Raw genomic sequence first — 18,676 nt, forward strand, 5'->3', positions numbered from 1 at the left:
TGGGCATTGATGTTAGTTAACAAGCTATGGTTCCAAACTTCTGACGGTGGTTTCGTCTCGATCGGACAAGCGGTTTCGAAGATATAGCCAAATGTTTTTTTCGCGCTAAATCGCAACGCTACACAAACCATGGACCAAGTTTGGTCTTAATACGCTAAAGCGTTGCGAAGATACAGCATTACGACTGTTTTTGCAAGCGCTACGTAAAATTTGTTCGAGCGTTTATCAAAAACGATTTGACGAATCAATTTGATTTTAATAACTTTTTGTCAGCGCTGCCTGAAGATGATCTGGTTCAATTTTCGTGCAAATCGGACAAACCGTCTAGGACGAGTTCGAAAAAGTAGCTTTTTGAGAAAATGCAAGATTGCGGCCATATTTTTATGACGGAAAATGATCTCATGGAGTGCAATCGAATCTTCATGAGATCAGGAATCTGAGGAAAAAAGAATTTTGTTGATTGGCCTTACGGTTCAGAAGTTATTAGCAAAATAAAAGTGAAATTTTGGACAGGTGGTGGCGCTAGAGGGAATGACTAAGAAACACCAAAATTGGTGTATTTAATGTTGGGACTGTCCTCTATCAGAATGTCAAACCAAAACAACTTTCCCGCAATCGGTTCTATGGGCTGTCATAGACTCCAAGAGCGGAATAATAATAATAATAAGAACGCCAATGATTACAATAGGTGCCTCCACACCTTTGGTGCTTGGCCCCTAATAATAATAATAATAATAATAAGAAGAAGAAGAACCGGAACAGATACAATAGGTGCCTCTGCACCTTCGGTGCTTGGCCCCTAATAATAATATCACTAAAATTATATAGGCCTTATAACAGTCTTTAGGTCCGAACACAGCACAAATCTGGCATCTGTGAAAATCAAAAGCAACTTCAAACACAGAGTTAAAAAAACAACTTGTTTAACAAGAAATATGGATTCTTCAAATTTGTCATTAATATATGGTCCACAAGAGAAATACCGTTACCAGCTTTTGTTGAGAGATACATCTCATCGTCTTTAAAAGAATGTGCTGCTAATGCAGCGACAGATGCCAAAGCTCGGTAAGTTTTTGGTTTCACTTTCAGGGTGTTTACATGCATGTTCTCAACGCAATTATGCTTAATAAGCCGACAATGTACGCGGTCATGAAAACGCGCTAACTTGTTTCCTTTATCAGAGTCAAGTCATAAGCTTAAGCATAAACCGATCGACTTAGCTCTTTTTTTGCCCCGTACACTGATTTCTCCTGGCATGTAAACTAGGCATGTGCCGGTATCAAATTTTCATGCTGCGATTAATTGATTGAGCTTTTATCATGGTATATGGTATCATCACGATATTTTAATTGCACAAGAGAAACGAATGGATTGGGGGGATGTAAAAAAACAACAACTTGCTTCACAATTGGTGTAATTGCGATTGTCAAAACATTTGGTAATTAAACAGAATTTTATTAAGTTTAGTGACAACATGTTACAATCTTTACATGGTACAATGACTGGTAGGCTACTGTTTGTATTATTGCTTAACACAATTTTCACGATTTCAGTTCAATTCTTGATTTGATTTCAATCTTGATTCAATATTGACTCATAAATGGATAAATATTAGGTAGGCTACAGTAGATAGCCTACATCAGGGGTGCCCAGCTCCTGCCGATAGAATGTCCTGCACAGTTCATCTCCAACCCTAATCAAACACACCTGAAGCAACCAATTAAGGTATTCAGGATCTGAAGCAACCAATTAAGGTCTTCAGGATCACTTGAAAATTAAAGGCAGGTGTGTTTAATTAGGGTTGGAGATAAACTGTGCAGGACAGTCGATCGGCAGGAGCAGGGTTGGGCACCCCTGGCCTACATGTTAATTTTTCTCAAGAAAAAATATATCTCACATAATGCTGTAAACATACATAGAGCTCTATCAGCTGGTATTATTATAGGTTAAAAATAAATTAAATATAATGTGGTTTTCATTATAATAACAATTATGTAATGACACAAGTAAAAATATAATAAATATGTAATATAGTGCACATATTTAGCAAAATACTCCTCTCCATAGCAATTTTTTTCTAGTCAACTAACGTGCTGGTCATTAAATGGCTTTCCTGAGGTAAATGTAACATTCTATGACAATATTGTTCTTTTGCAGTTTTATTGACCTCTTTCCGTGGTTGAAAAACACTGATTGATCGATATTATGTATGAGGCATATATACCTTTCGGTAAGTTGTACTGTATCATTAAATAAAAAGTAACAGATGATCGGTTAACTTGAAATAATGGCGCTACAGCGATCTGTCATGTCACATTTACAAGTGCCAAAACGGTATTTATTGTCAGAATTTTGTAATAAAATGGACAGAACCTGAGAGCGGAGAACTTTTTTCATATCAAAAGTAACCTGCTCTGTCTAGTCTGACAGTGTCCTCTTTGCTCCGCGATTATTCTCTGCATGAAAAAATGAATGTGTGGCGTGAGAGCGTGTGAAAAGTGTCGATTGCATGAGTCATGGCAGCCCTGACTTTTAGAAGGGGGATAAATCGTCGGCAGCATTCCTCCTTCCGCCATGCTCCTTCTACATCTGAGGATTAGACTAGAGTGCGCACTGCGCCGCATGCATACAGTTCTTATACATGATGTGGGGATTGTTTACATCAGAGTGCACACGTGTTTTGCGCAGCATATACGCAGTGTTTTTTTTAAGCAGTTGATGGAAAATAAGCTAATGCGCGTTCTAAAAATCTAAATTCGGATCTATTATTCTTCACGGTATTTTGAAGTGCCCGCGATAACAATATCGTGCATATTCATTACCGTGATTTATCGCATTACCGGACACCGGCACATGTCTAATGTAAACACATTAACCTGCCTTCTTTGGACTTATTGAAGTGTGCATATGTGGTAGGCTATATGACAGTAAAGCGTCCTTACTGTGGATTTAAGCGCATCCAGACAGAGCGAGCTTTTCGCGGTAGCTATAGGGTGTTAAGGTGTTGAGAAAATCCTGACCTGTACTAACAACTATACACTATTTAAAGGTGCAATAGGTGATTCTATACATAAATTTTTAGTTTTGCTGGTTGAAAGTCTCCTCCTGATAGCAATCACTATGTTAAGAGGTCTAAATGTATTTTTATAAATATATATCATCTGTGCAAGGCGTAGGACCAAAAAATGTTCGTTCAATTATTTCCTTCGGTCCATTCAATACCATGTGTTCCCTGTCAGTAAGCGTGTTCACGCAGACATCATCCATCATCAGCACGGTCATGTACGCTGTGCAGACAGAGTGAGAATGGCAGCCAAACAACCTAACTTTCCTTCTGAACTGACAACAAGTGGCAAGTTTCTACATTTCTAGTTTGACAGTTTGTAAAAATAAATAAATACAGCATTTAACATTTAATAATGTTAACCTAAACATTTAATGTGCAAAAAAAAAAGAATTGTAAACAACTAGTATTTCCAAATCGACTAGACGGCTAGTCTCGCACATCCCCACTGATTTAGAGGGTGCCGCCTTTAGCCTCTAAAATTATTTTAGAGCTCTCTGGATTCCTTTATTCCATATTTTCATCGTCTGTTTGAACAAAAATTATATTATACATTAAAGGGATAGTTCACCCAAAAATGAAAAAAATGTCATCATTTACTCACCCTTGAGTTGTTCCAAACCTGTATGAACTACTTTCAAACATTTAATGGACCCCATTGACTTCCATAGTATTTTTTTCTATTCTCTCTCTCTCTCTCTCTCTCTCTCTCTATATATATATATATATATATATATATATATATATAATTATGATTATTATTATTATTATTTAATTGTAAAATGGACCCCGTGGACCTCCTCCTAGAGGGTTCGAGGCTCACCGACCATTGTCTCAAAAATTTTGTGGAAAATACTATATTTGTTTCAATCACCCTTATTTGAAATATGCAGATTGAATTTAAAATTTATTTTCCTTTTAGATCAAATAATCATATGATAGCTGGTTATAATAATCAGGTGATAGTGTAATTGTTTGCAGCAATGTACATTCATTTCCATTTGAGAGACTACACAGAGAAGCGGAAGGTGTTGTTTAAGTGTTGATGTGATATCTCCCACAGGATGCACTAAAGTTTATGCACCATGGGAAGAGACGCAAACTTATGACTGGTGACATTGACCATGCTCTTAAACTAAAAAACGTGGAGGTAAGAAATCTGAAATGAAAAAGTTAGTCTCATTTGTTTTCTCTGTCTAACTCATGCTTGGTGAACCACAACATTCAGTACCCTTTACAAATTATTTCTCCTATGTAAAGCAAGTTTTTCTTTAATTGTACTTGTCTCCTTTAGCCGCTGTATGGATTCCAGTCTCAAGAGTTCATCCCATTTCGCTTTGCAAGTGGAGGTGGCAGAGAATTGCACTTTTATGAGGAAAAGGAAGTGGATCTTAGTGACATCATCAACACACCCCTCCCTCGAGTTCCTCTTGATGTTTCACTCAAAGGTAATTAACAAGCATTCCTCATATGAAACTATTTAGATGCAAACTCTATACCAAACCTAGTGAGTTGCTTACTTAACCTATATAGCAGTGGTCTTCACTATTTTTTTCATGAGAGCCGCACTGATAGGACAAAGTCAGTAGGAGAGCCATTTTTACAGGAAAGTATAAAAAGTTACATCCAGTCATAAATACCATGTCTGTTTATTAATATGTCACCCCTGAACATTCAATATGCAATGCAATAAATAATTTTTTTTAATGATTTACCAGTCAAATTTGTAACTGAGACAAGATGATTTCCCTTAATGACAAAAAAAGCAGGATTTCCAGAATAGATTCATCCCAGAATGACATTAAGTTATTTTTTTCTACATTAGCCCCTCATGTATCTAATCATCCAAGAGCACATGCGGCGTTAAGAGCTGGAAATACCGCCATAACTGGCAACTCCACAGGGACTGGATATGTTTACTTGCACAACTTCTGTTTCAATCGGTCTGAATTCATTGTGATTGATTAATCTGAATGTATTGTAGTTTACATGAATGCTTAACATCATGATATGATGCATGATCGGGTTCACGTTTATAAGTCAAAAGATTCAAATTGGGCATAGGTTTTTTGCAGTGCTTTAAGTGGCCCAAAAGAGGTGCCGGTACTCTATTATTAATTATTTTTTTTGCTGACTCCCCTCCTCCCCTGAGGTAACAACAACTATATTGAAGGGGTTTTATATATATATATATATATATATATATATATATATATATATATATATATATATATATATATATATATATATACATATATATATATATATATATATATATATGTATATATATATATTTACAGTCAACAGACGACCTTATAAAAAATAATTTAATTGTGGATTTGCTTGAGCTAGAAAGAGCTACTGAACATACATAAAATGTGCAAAAGGGTATTGAAAACATTTTGAACAAAATGTAGGCTACATAAAATAAATTATAAAACATAATAACATAATAACCATAGAACAGTAGAACATAAACATGAGTCTTGCTATGGTTCATTCATTTCTTTACCCGTTTCACACACCCTCTCCGGACCACGTTGAGTTGACACCATGATTGACACATGGACACTTATAATCGGATTGACTGCTCGATCGGACTAAAAAACCCTCATGTAAACACCTTAATCGACCCGATTGAGCTCGATCCGAATGACATTTCGATTGTATTGAAGGGGTGGTTTATCCCTTATGTAATCCGATCGAGAGAACATGTAAACACCTGATTGAAAACCGAAACTGAAAGGACTGCACATGTGCAATGACGTTAAATAAACATAATGAGTATAACGCGCGGAACGAGCTGTTTTTCCTGTTGAATAAAGTGTCATATTAATAAGCTTCCCGTCATTCTAAAATTCTAATTTTACTCGCGCGTATGTGAAGTGAAGCAGGACAACGTCCCACCAGTCCTTGTTGTGGATTCTCATCCACAGACGCCTGGTTTTGGCCGCGGGGAGGGGCATATTTACTTCGTGATCAGCACGGCAAAATGGTTAATATGCTCTAAATTATGACCAGAGACGAATTAATATTACGTCTGCTGTTTAAAACAAATAAAGAACCTATAGAGGAGAATATTTATGCGCGAACAGCGGGAAACTGTATATTCGTGCAGTTTGTGCATGTCAAAAAATCAGATCCGATTTGAAACTTGTGACATATAAACGCGCACATCAACCCGATTACTTTTTTTATCATTCATGTAAACACCTTGTTCATCAATCGTATTGATTTCATTCAGATTATGTCCATGTAAACGTAGCTACTGACAGCGGCAAAAGCGACGCATGCTCTTTTCACTTGTAAAACTCAAAGGTGTATGGGTAATGTAGTCTCTGCTCTCGTGGGACGAATTAGGAAGCGTGCATTGTGAAGAGCGCTCTGAAAAGCGACAGCGCAGCCAAAGGATTAAAACAGATGTACAAATGAGCGTACCGGTACGCTAAAAGCACGTTCTGGGCGCACGGAGAGGTGGAGGTACGCTCAAGAGCTATATTTGGAAGTGGTGGTACTGAGTACCGGCGCGTACCGGCCCACTTAAAGGTGCACAAATATACAAAGTTTCCCGCTGTTGTCGCGTAATAACCATCTTCCTACATTGGTTCTTTATTTGTTTTAAACAGCAGACTTAATATCAAAATCTGGTCATAATTTGGAGACTATGATGAACCGTTATGCCGTGCTGTTTGTATTGATCACGCAGTAAAAATGCCCAAAATCAGTCGTCTGTGGATGAGAATCTGAAACAAGGACTGGTGAGCCGTTGTCCTGCTTCACTTCACAGATACTGAGTGAAAGGAGAATTATAGAACGACGTGACACTCATTTATACGACACTTTATTCATCAGAAGAACAGCGGGTTCAGCGCGACGGACGGCGTCCTTTCAGTTCCGGTTTTCAATCGATCAAGTGAACATGTTCTCTCGATAAACCACCCCTTTCAATCCGATCAAAATTATTTGAAAATAGAGCTGACACGTTGAGTTTTTAATGGGTTATGTTATAGTCCTTCTTCTTTTTAAATGTTTTTATGAAATATCCGTAGTGACTGCTTGATCATATCACTGTATTATTTACCGCCATGCGAGACACAAATGAAAGCTTGGCGAGCCGCATGCGGCTCGCGAGCAGCGCAATGAGTAACACTGCTATATAGAATTATAGACACTGTCCTGACTTAAAAGGTGTCCCAATAGGAACAGCATAAGTTTTCTTACATTTTAGAATACCTTGTTTTTGCTAAATACTAAGGTAACATGAAATGTGCCCATCCCAGAATGCATTGTAAGTGAGCTCAGTAAAAAACGCTTCAAGATAGTAGATGTGGAAAATTAAATAATATATATATTTTTAATTAAATGCTGAAAATCTAATTAAAAATAGACTATTTAGCCCATTATTTATTATGCTGTTTTGTTAATTACAAGCGTTTATAATAAGCATTGTATCATTAGCTTAGCAACATGCTAACAATAGACTGAATAAATTGCGAGTCAAGTCTCCAATGTGCTTTGTGTGAGGAGATCTATTTGCATGCTACATTTGTTGTCTGTGAATGACATTGTTTCCCACATTAGCAAAAAAAAGAAGATGAAAAAAGCCTGTCGTCTCTGTATTTCAGCTCACTGGTTAAGCATTGATGGTGTCCAGCCTGCAATACCAGAGAACCCACCTCCAGGTAAGTGTTTTTCAGCTCTTTCTTTCATTTGTATTATGTTGGTATAGAGTAAGAGAATATGTTTATATTATTGTACTGCAATAAAGATAAAGCTCATATTAAAACCACACTATTATTGCTGTATAAATGTATACTGTGTTCAACAGGAAAATAATGATTCAATGACGCAAACAGAGTTTAATGCACCAGCTGTAAAAAGCTGAAGTCAGTTCAATGTTGATTCGGTTCCGTTGTAGAGATCATCAATTGTTAAATTAGTTCAATTGAGCTATAAAGCAGCTGTGCAGAAAACAGTGATGTCATTGTCCAGCTCAGTTCAGTTCCCATCAAATAGTGTCAGGGAGTGTAATCAGATCAATAATACTGTTGAATATCATAACAACTTGCATACTTACATACTGGTAACTAGTTAATACTATTCCTATTAACCAGTATTAACTTACATACTATTTGTGCATTAGACCGTGTATACTGCGCAAGTTTGCAGTAGTACACTAGTATCCCATTTCTAGCTTATTACATTAAAAATACATTATATAATTTTGTGATTTCTTTATCCTACTCAGCCCCTAAAGAGCAGCAGAAGGCAGAGTCTACAGAGCCGCTCAAAGCTGTCAAACCTGGACAGGAAGAGGAAGGCTCTATCCAATCCAAGGGTCAGGGTGCAACCTCTGCTGAAGTCAAAGGTCAGAAATTAGTTTAAGTTAAAAAGGTACAGTTGCAATCAAAATTATTGAACCCCCCTGCCCTGCAAGACATTCTGGTAAATTGTATGAAAACACTTCAAGTAAAGCATCAGTTAACCATCATAGTTAGGGCTGTGTTAGGGCTGGATGATTAATCGAAACCAAAATTCAGAGCCTATAATCGACGTAATTTTACTATGTCGGTTATTTCGTTTTTTTAATCCTATTAATATTTCCGCCCACTGTGTGTTAATGTACATTAACACATATTACCCTTCAGCCCTTAAAACATATTACCGCGTGTGTATTCACGTAACTCCGCCCCGTCCAGTCTCCGACATTGAAGCAACATGAGCCCCTTTCACACAGCGCGTTGATACCGGGAAATTGCCAGAACAAACACCTTCTGTGTGAACGCAAACACGACCCGGGATTGATGCCAGGTTGGGGACATAGTAACATTGCCGTGTTCAGTCCCGGAACGCGCGCTGTGTGAACAAAAGCCATAATCAATGCCGTGTCGTAATGATGGCGCTAAGCCAGGATCGTTCGCCAGCGTGAAACGGTTCTTAATGCGCTAGTTTATGATCGAATCAGAGAAAAAAATGCACAAGCGTGGTTTCTCGAGAGAAATCGCAGCTCATAAGCAAACTATAGGCACCGCTGGGACATGTCACGTGTCTTTGCGGGTTGTGTGTGTCTGTGTGAACGCACTCTCTTGATTCCGGAAAATCACTGGCAGTATGAATGAACCAAAGTCAAACGAACCCGGGTCAAATCCCTGGCCACTTTATCCGTGTATTTTCCGGAATCTCTGTGTGAAAGGGAACTCAAACACTGAGTCAACTCAGCAACAGGAGCCGCTTGTACCAAAGAAACACGCGAAAAAAGAGAGAGACTGACAAACGCCCAGCAACCTCCACTCCATAAAGCAGGTTTCAATAACACAAGCATTTACAAATGCTACACAATATGAAAAGGATTAGTTTTTTTAGTTTTATACAAGTTATATTTTACTTTTAAGATGGCAATATTTACAATAATTTATTTTGTTTACAAAAATAACAATTTTCTACATTTTTAGGAAACTTTCTTTTTACATTAGAACTTAATTACTTTTTTATAAGACGTTTTTATTTCAAGCATTGTATGCTTGTTTGATTCAATTGTTTGAAATATTTAATAAGTAAGCATTAAAAGCTATCTGTGTGTTTCCTTATTTTAGAATCACAAAGATAGGATTATGCATTCTTTCATTAAAAAAAATGACGTGAACATATTTACAGTATAAGCCTTGCCAGTGACACATGAGAAAGAATTTTTTAAAAATAATCGTTCAATAATCTTAATCGCGGTAACTTGTTCGATTAATCGCGATTATGATTTTAGCCAAAATCGTCCAGCCCTAGGCTGTGTATTGGCAAGAATCTGGCTATACGATACGTATCACGACACATGGGTCACGATTCAATATATTGCAATATATTTCGATGCTGTGCATAAGGCGATATATTGTTTTTTTTTTTAAACTAGGACTATCATTTTAGAAAAAGTATTATTCAAAGGGCTGGTAAAACACGATTTCACTTTTCTAACTTTAGCTAGTGTGTAATGTTGCTGTTTGAGCATAAACAACATCTGCAAAGTTACAGCGCTCAAAGTTCAAAGCAAAGGAAGATATTTGCTTTTATAGAAATCAATTTCTAAGTACTACAGCAAACGCCCGGAAGGGACTACACAACATTCCTCCAGGGTTGCTGACATCACTAACCCCAATATTTACATAAACCCCTCCGAGAATACTAAATAAGGGGAGCGATAGGGGTGGGAATCTCTAGGCACCTCACGATTCGATTCGATTACGATTCAGAGGCCTGCGATTCGATTCAAAAGCGATTATCGATTATCTGAATCTTTTGTGTGTGTGTGTGTGTGTGTGTATGAATATAAATACTTTGCTTTAAAAGTACAAAGTAATGACCCATAAAGAATTAACGTACAATATATTTTATTAACATTGCAAAAGAACCAACAGGAAAATAAAGTGTGCCTGAACTAGCAGCATACTTGTAGTAAATTAATAATATAACAACAACAGGTGTTCTGACGATTCATGCTACCCATCGAGATGTGCTATTTACTGGTGCATGTGGAGACTCATTTTTCTTCTGCTTACCACGCCCATAAATCTATGCATCCTTGCTGTGGAGACTTGTAGGAAACTTTGACAGGTCAAAGATGAATATTTGATGATAATTTTTACTTTTCAAGGCGTTTTAAAAATAAAAACAGTACATTATACTGTACTCTTAACTTCGAATTTTATTATAATTTTATTTCATATAATATTATCATTTTTACTTGTTATATCAAATGTGATAATTGCTAGTTCATTTAAAATATCCAAATATGCTCCCCATACACTTACCCTGATTAAAGGGGGGGGTGAAATGCTGTTTCATGCATAGTTAGTTTTTCACACTGTTAAAGAGTTGGATTCCCATGCTAAACATGGACAAAGTTTCAAAAATGAAGTTGTAAGTTTGATGGAGTAATTCTGTTCCAAAAATACTCCTTCCGGTTTGTCACAAGTTTCGGAAAGTTTTTTTCGAATACGGGCCTGTGTGACGTCAGAGTCGCCGGAATTTCCTTATACGGGTCTTAAGGGCACTTCTCCCGGAAGGGCGCGCGCGCATCTGTAGCCTAGTGCGTGCGAGAGTACGCCTATGCCCATCAGAGCGCTGGGCTCGGCTGCGCTGCAATTAAAAAAATGGCACCAAAAAAGTGTGTTTTTGGTTGCCAGGGCAAAACAACATTGCACAAATTTCCAAAGAACCCAGCGTTAAGGGACCTGTGGATGGATTTTGTTTTTCCAGAGCTGCAACGGAGTTGTGCAAGTGTTTTTGTTTGTTCCCTTCATTTCGACAGTAATAGTTTTATAAACAAGGCCCAGTTCAACGCCGGATTTGCAGATCGCCTAATACTCAAAGATGGAGCAGTCCCAACGATAAAGGTTCACGGTCGTGCGTTGGAACCGCAGGCGGTGAGTAAAACTGCTTCAAATGTCTGTGAGTTGTTAACTATCGGCGTGTAAGCACAGAAAGTAAACAACATGATCACATACAGTTAATGTATCTATGGAGCATGCGATTTATGGTGTGTGTTTAAATACATTTGTTTAGCTGGCCATTGTAGGTGTCAGTTTGTTTATTGTAAAAATAAATCATGTCCTCATAAACCAGTCTGTCTGTTTACAACACACAAATGTTGTAAAACTCGCGCATGACATGGTGTTCTAAAAACACTGCGCTCAAGTTCAAATCATTTCTATTTTTAAAAAAACGCTCGAGACCTTATGTTTTTCACCCATTTCACTGCCCATCTCACGTTTTTGTGAGCAAAAACGCGTTCTGTATGAACGAGCCCTTATATTGTTTAGATCCTTGTTCTGCATGGGATTACTATTTGATTGTAGTCTAGCAAGGTTATTATTCTGAAAGTCATGTTGCCAGTAAAGAACCACATGGTATTTATTTATTTAATTATTTCTTTATATAATGATTGGCTGAATCTGATTGTTAGCCATGGTTTATTTTCGGATGTCACTCACAGCTTCCAGACGCTCTCAACGCAAAAGCTTTGCGCGCTCGTGTCGTGATTATTTAGCTCCGCCCACACAGTACGCCTCCACCCGCTCGGGTTTTTCCGGAAAGACTCGGTACAGCCTATCTTTCTTTTATAAATATAATAAAACTAAAGACTTTTTGGAGATATGAAGGATGCAATACTACTCTATAGGTACTCAAGATTAACATGAGATTGAGTGAAACTGAGCATTTCACCCCCCCTTTAAAATGAAATAACGATGTTATAATATTGTGAGATTTACACCATTATGGAAACAATAGAGAATGAATCAACATTATCTATGATCGATTCGCGTTTGGGTAGCATTTTTCGACAAGGCAGCAGAAATCGTCTGAACACCGGTACAGCCCAGAGCCATAGAGAGAAACGGCTCTGGTACAGCCGAGTGTTTTTCCTCCTCTGGGTGGAAACGTGTCATATGGCTTCTCATATTTGTCGTGTTGCCGAAATATTTTAGTTTTATTCTACAAAGCTTACAACTAGTGTGGCTCTTGTCCAGCTCCTTTCCCCCTTCAACTTCATAGAAGCCAAAATATTTCCACACGTCAGCTTTTAACGAGGAGGGTGTTTGGATTTCGCGCTCAGCCATCGCGTCTCTGTTATGTGCACACGCCACAGACAGACGGTCCGGGCACTGCACTTCCGTCTTTTGCGTTCCGTCAATATTACGTCATTATAAATAGGCTACATATCTAAAAAAAAAAATTTTTTTTTGTTGAAAATCGATTTTTGACATTTGTGAATCGATTCAGAATCGTCCACGTCCGCATCGCGATGCATCTAAGAATCAATTTTTTCCCCCACCCCTAGGGAGCGAGGCCATTTTATATTGCGTTGGAGAAGAGTTATTGTGGTACAGGAGTGTTGTTGCCGCCGCAATGCCGTCGAAACACTGTTATTTTCATCCGGATTGCAGGTGCACTTTGTTCATCCTTCCTAGGGTCGCGGGAGTTAGGGATCGATGGTTAATTATTACCCAAATCTCGCTCTCTGTGCTGCACATTTTACGGAGGAAAGCTTCCACTATCTTCGCGAGCTCGATGCAGGATTCAAACAACGGCTTGTCCTGAAAGATGGAGCAGTTCCAACTTTAAGAACAGAAGCTGTTGTTTACGGGCCACAACCTGTAAGTATGATTTATTTTTCGTCGATGTGTTTTCCTGTAATAGTTCGTATTAGGGATGGCGAAAACTAAAAATTTTCTTGACCGACCACCGAGCCTCATTAGCCGGTTGAAACCGGTTAACCGGTTAGTTTAAAATATGCTACGCTATTTGAAATAACAGCCATTTCGAGCCGCACCTGCAATTTCGCAACTCTGTCGCATCTCTCTGCTGCTCTGCCTCCCGCTCACACACACACTGCCCCGGCGCCGCCCTTCCACTCACGTCACTTTTTTTTAAATCCCCTACAGCGCGGGAACATGAGTCCCGCAAACGTGGCGCCGAGGAGCTTGTATGTAACATACATGAAAATCACTCACCTTTCGGCGAAATTCGCTGTTTTGAAAACAAAATTGGTGACCTACGTGAATCGTGTAGATTCGATGAGAAAATGTTTAGGGGGGGGGGGGGGGGTATACTATATACTATATGAAGCCATAGGCTACTATAGTATAATGTGAGATAGAAATAAACATTTAAGTCGTTAAATTCAAGTTCACGTAAACTCTTCCCTCAGCTGCGGCTGTCATTCTCCATTCAGCATTCAAACAGACCGTCGCGTTCGGTTACGACAGTCATGAAACTCTCTCCAAAATGATTCAATGTTACTATTATTATACTTTATTTGTAGAAAAAGCTCTATGGTTTCGCATAAAATAACTATCTTGCTGGACTGTATTTATGTTCCTTAATCATGTTCCTTTCTACCGTGTGTCTGTTAGATCACAACACTGGAGAGCACTATAATTGTTCTACATGCGCACAGTAACTGAATTTAAAACTGTTAAAAGAAAAGGCTCAATAAACTATTTCATAGATAGATACTCTATAATACACTATGCATCGATATGCCTTTCCTTTGTGCTTTGAACTTTTCTGCGCGCTGTGACTCCGTGTTGCTTCAAGCGCATCATTCTGCGCTCAGGATGCGCATAAGCGATTTCTGCCGCACTGTATTGGAGTCTTTCATAATCATATCATAATACTTTTGCGCTTTGAAAGATTATTAATAGCCTTTTTTGTTCTGTTCTGTCCTATCTATCATATGTTGCTGCCTCATTAAACACCTGTGCTATACATTTAAAAATGTCTTCATTTTATAGTAGACTATATACAGGTGCTGGTCATATAATTAGAATATCATCAAAAAGTTGATTTATTTCAAGAATTCAACTTAACAGGTGAAACTAATATATTATATAGACTCATTACATGCAAAGTGAGATATTTCAAGCCTTTATTTGTTATAATTTTGATGATTATGGCTTACAGCTTATGAAACCCACAAATCAAAATCCCAGAAAACATACGGGAATACATCATGTTTGCATTTCATAATCACTCATTTCAGGGTTTTAATGTTAGAGATGCATATGTGTGTGTGTGTGTGTGTGTGTGTTGTCCATTTGCGCATCTGGCATTCCTCCCTCGCTTGGGGGGGGGGGGGGGTTTGGTTTGGAGATAGCGGTCTTCTTGGATGTTGGCTTGCGAACAAATCAGGATCGCGCGAGGATCTCTGTGGGGACTCATTACGCTGTAATAGTGTCAAGAACTAATCTACCCTCCAGACTGGCTGGCGCTAAGGGAAGATTTAGACTTGGAGAAGTCATAGGTTGGGCTTTAGAAACACTTCGTGAACATGTGTTTATTGTGTTTAAGAAATAATGACTTCATGATTCTGCGCTCATACCCTACACCATGTAAATAAATATAGCATGTGTTATACATAAAGTTTAATCAGTATTTTGGCAAATGATGTGGGTATGTTCGAATGTACTTTTACAACAGTTGTTTAGAACACGTAAAACTGCACAGCGTTATCACAATAATGAATTCGGAATACAGTAACATCTATGATAACCAGTTTAGTATTAAACCTTATTTTTCTTGCGGTTAATTCATTTTAATGAAATAAAAGTGTGATGAGGTTCAAGAGTCATGAAGGAAGAAGACAGGGGTCTGCGTGACTGGGACTTGTACTTTATTAAAATAAAACAAAACAAAAAAAAGTCGCACACAACGCGCATTCACCGTGGCAACCACGACGGCACAAAACAAAAAAAAACAATGTACGCGTTAAAAAATGAGAGCTCGGATCCACCGGTTTTCTTTCTCTGCGACAAATTTTCTCTCCAGTCTCTCTCTCTCGTTCCAGCGCGCGGCTTATAAGTGGTCTCTCCACGCCGATCACTGCAATAAGACACAGGTGTTCGTCATTTGCTCTTGACCTACTTCCCGCTCGTCTCTTCTCTCTCCCATTACAGACCGCGCTGAACCACGCCACCCTCGCCACAAAAAGCATTTGATTTAAAAAAAAAATTAACCTCATCCATGAATATGATTTTTCGATTCCCGTCTGACGGATTTATATCCACGGTGGAGTTTAAAACGACAGTTTCTATCATTCCATGCTCCTTCACATCGTCATCGAGCTACGCCGTTGTTGTTGTTTTGAATGTAGCGCCCTCTAGCTGCAAAAAATATTGCATATTGTACCTTTAAATGCTTTTTGATACTTAAAGTTATCATACAAACACCTAACGTTACTAACTTTTTTTTAATCTCAACAGCGAACTGGGAATTAGTGTAAATTATTCTTTGATTAGAGCTTTTATGTTTATCTACATGCTTGTTTATCTACAGGCATGCTAAACATGGTTCTGTCTTTGATTTGGCTACTGTAGTAAAGCCAATGTTTAGTGTTCGGTTTGGGTTAATAGTTCTGGCGACAGATATTTGGCTACAATCGTTCTAAAAATACAAAAGTAACGGTGCCATACAGTCAGTAACGATCACTATAGATCCGCAGTCTTTACTAAGAAAAAATCCCTTTGAGGACTGTAGTATAATTTGTTAGACTGATTAAATGAAATTCTTGTTTATGAAGCTTATTTTTTGTAATAGTACAATTTTTTTGTAATTAGTACAATTAAATAACAGCGTATCTAAAAAGTAATGAGACAACAAAAAACAAACCTTTCTGAAACGTCGCTTAACAGCCGTTCTTGAACAGGTTCTGCTCGATCATCTTCAATAACATTCTCTGGGTCCGATTCGGGCTAAAATTGGTATGGTTTTATTGACGCCATCGTTTATAATACACCAAAGCACAAACTACCGGTAAAGGTACGGGGCGTGACGTTTTCGGAAAACGTGCACTAGGCGGTTAGCGAATCACAACACACTGGGCCAGCTAACCAATCTGAGCCCATTGCGTAGTTTTGAGGGACTTGCTTCATAGAACCTGGAAACCATCAGACCGTTTTTACAAGGAGGGACAGAGCAGTGTAGAATAAAGGTAAAATATTGACAAATAATGCAATTTTTTAAAAACGAAGCATGAACACATGTTACAATGCACCCCACAAACACAATCAAGCCTTTGAAAAAATGTGTTTTACCACCCCTTTAAAAAAAGACATGATGTGCATAAAAGTCAAACAAGTTTACTTTAGGTAAACAATTCAGTACGCAGAAAATCAAACTGCAAGTTTGGGATTGTGGTTCACAGGTTTTTAGTGAGCAAATTTGTATATGCTCAAGTAGGCCATAATAAAAGAAAATACATAGCCCCTGTCACAATACATAACACATACACATTATGTGCAATCTGAAAAAAAGAAAAGACATATGTCTATGTCAATAAAAAAAAAAAATGCTTGTACTTTTCCTTGTACACAGGGTACATCCAACACCTTTTTATGTTGCAAAAACACGAACACGATTTCTAAAAGAAACATTGAGGAACAAATGTAAATTGTCAGTTAAAGAAAATACATAGCCCCTGACTGTGACATCTAGGCTAATGCATAACACATAAGGTGCAATCTGTCATTAAAAAAAGGCTCCATTGTTTGTACCATATAACGGAAACCTTCGTTTTCAACCACACTGAGCGGGCGCATGTCTTTACAAATACCGACTGGGTTATTTTGGTTGCACGAGTTGAAGTCGTTGGTAATTTGTGCGTTTGAACTTGAGCAAGGGTGAGTTGTTTAAATTAAATCTTAATTTTGTTTTTACACATTTTTGTACCCTATCACAAAGTCCTGCACGGGTCCATTTTTGGAGACCCGCCCCTGCACCCGCCCGTACCTGCAAAGTTCAGCACCAGATCCGACCCGTCACCCGTGATAATATCAAAATTAAATCCACACCCGCCCAGACCCGTTAATATTTGGCCCGTGACCCAACCTGTGCCCACGATAAATCACACACCCTAAAATCATTCCAATTAAAGTGCTTTATTTTTTATCTCGCACCTCTCTCAACATCACAATAGCCTCATGAATGGGCTAATGAAATAGTCTAAAGTGCGCTTTGTTTTGCGCCATTCAAGTAGCTTACATCGGCACCTAAATAGGCTATGGAACCTGATAACGCAAATAGACCTATTAATGGGGGGGGCAAATAGCCTATTTGTCGCAAATAACGCAAATAGCCTATTTGTCAAGCCTTGTTGTCAACAATTTTATATACTCCACTCGCCAACTTTAATTTTACTTCATCCACAGCTACTCCTGCAACGCTCCAACTAGGCTACGAGAAGCATCAATGAAAGTCGCACTGTCGCAGTGGTGACGTGATGGGTCCAAAGGTCATATCGTTGTTGCGTATGTGTAATGGTAATTTAGACACAAATATTGCACATATTTTTCATCCGCTACCTGCCCGCAAAGAGTTCATTATTGGCCCGCATCCCCGCCCGTGAATTAGGAATGTCACACAATCCACCCGTTTTAGCCACTTTTATGCGGGTACCCGTTGCAGGACTCTCCCCTATCATACTAGTAAGTGATTTAAAAACAGCAATGTTGAATAATTATGACATAGCTGCATTATTAAAAAACTCCAAAATATTACATTATATATATATATATATATATATATATATCAGGGTGTCCGCGGGTCCTTAAAAAGTCTTAAAAAGTCTTAAATTAGATTTTAAAAATTTAAGGCCTTAACAAGTCTTAAAAAGTCTTATTTTTACTTATGAAAGGTCTTAAATTTTCGATGGCAATTTGACTTAGACATATCTAAATGTTTTCCAAATTAAAACTATAATTAGCGTACTTTTATATTTATTATTCGTTCTTTGTGGATTTGCTCGTTCACGTGACATTTGGCGTCACATTCGCGGCAGCGTTACGTCTGTCTCCCTCACGCGAGAGAAGGAGGAGAAAGCTGGTTAATTTCAGATCAATTGTAAGTTCATTCTTTATGTGCGTAGTGGTGTGCGATGTGTATTGTCTATTATGATATTGTAATCATTGTTTTACTTTTAACTATGTACGAGGGCGCACTGCGAGCTGACATCGCATTGTCTCTCATGCTTGCTTTCACTGCGTGATGTGTCAGTGCAGTTATAGGTATGTTCCCTAATAGACGTATAAAGTTTTGGTATTTTATATATCATATGTTGTTATCATACAA

The 18,676-nt window shown here is 38.1% G+C and overlaps 1 protein-coding gene across 1 annotated transcript in view; it reads left to right on the plus strand.

Annotated features, from left to right (window-relative positions):
• taf6 (TAF6 RNA polymerase II, TATA box binding protein (TBP)-associated factor) overlaps positions 1-18,676 on the plus strand; it is a 74,437-nt gene that overhangs the window by 17,800 nt on the left and 37,961 nt on the right. The window contains exons 3-6 of the mRNA XM_077231933.1: positions 4,128-4,214; positions 4,359-4,512; positions 7,690-7,746; positions 8,313-8,432. Coding sequence (XP_077088048.1) covers positions 4,128-4,214; positions 4,359-4,512; positions 7,690-7,746; positions 8,313-8,432 — 418 coding nt within the window. The remainder of the gene's footprint in view (positions 1-4,127; positions 4,215-4,358; positions 4,513-7,689; positions 7,747-8,312; positions 8,433-18,676) is intronic.

The sequence above is a fragment of the Siphateles boraxobius genome, unplaced genomic scaffold (genome assembly GCF_051911475.1).
Source record: "Siphateles boraxobius isolate OS27281-9 unplaced genomic scaffold, OSU_SipBor_1 16, whole genome shotgun sequence".
Taxonomy (NCBI): Eukaryota; Metazoa; Chordata; class Actinopteri; order Cypriniformes; family Leuciscidae; genus Siphateles; species Siphateles boraxobius.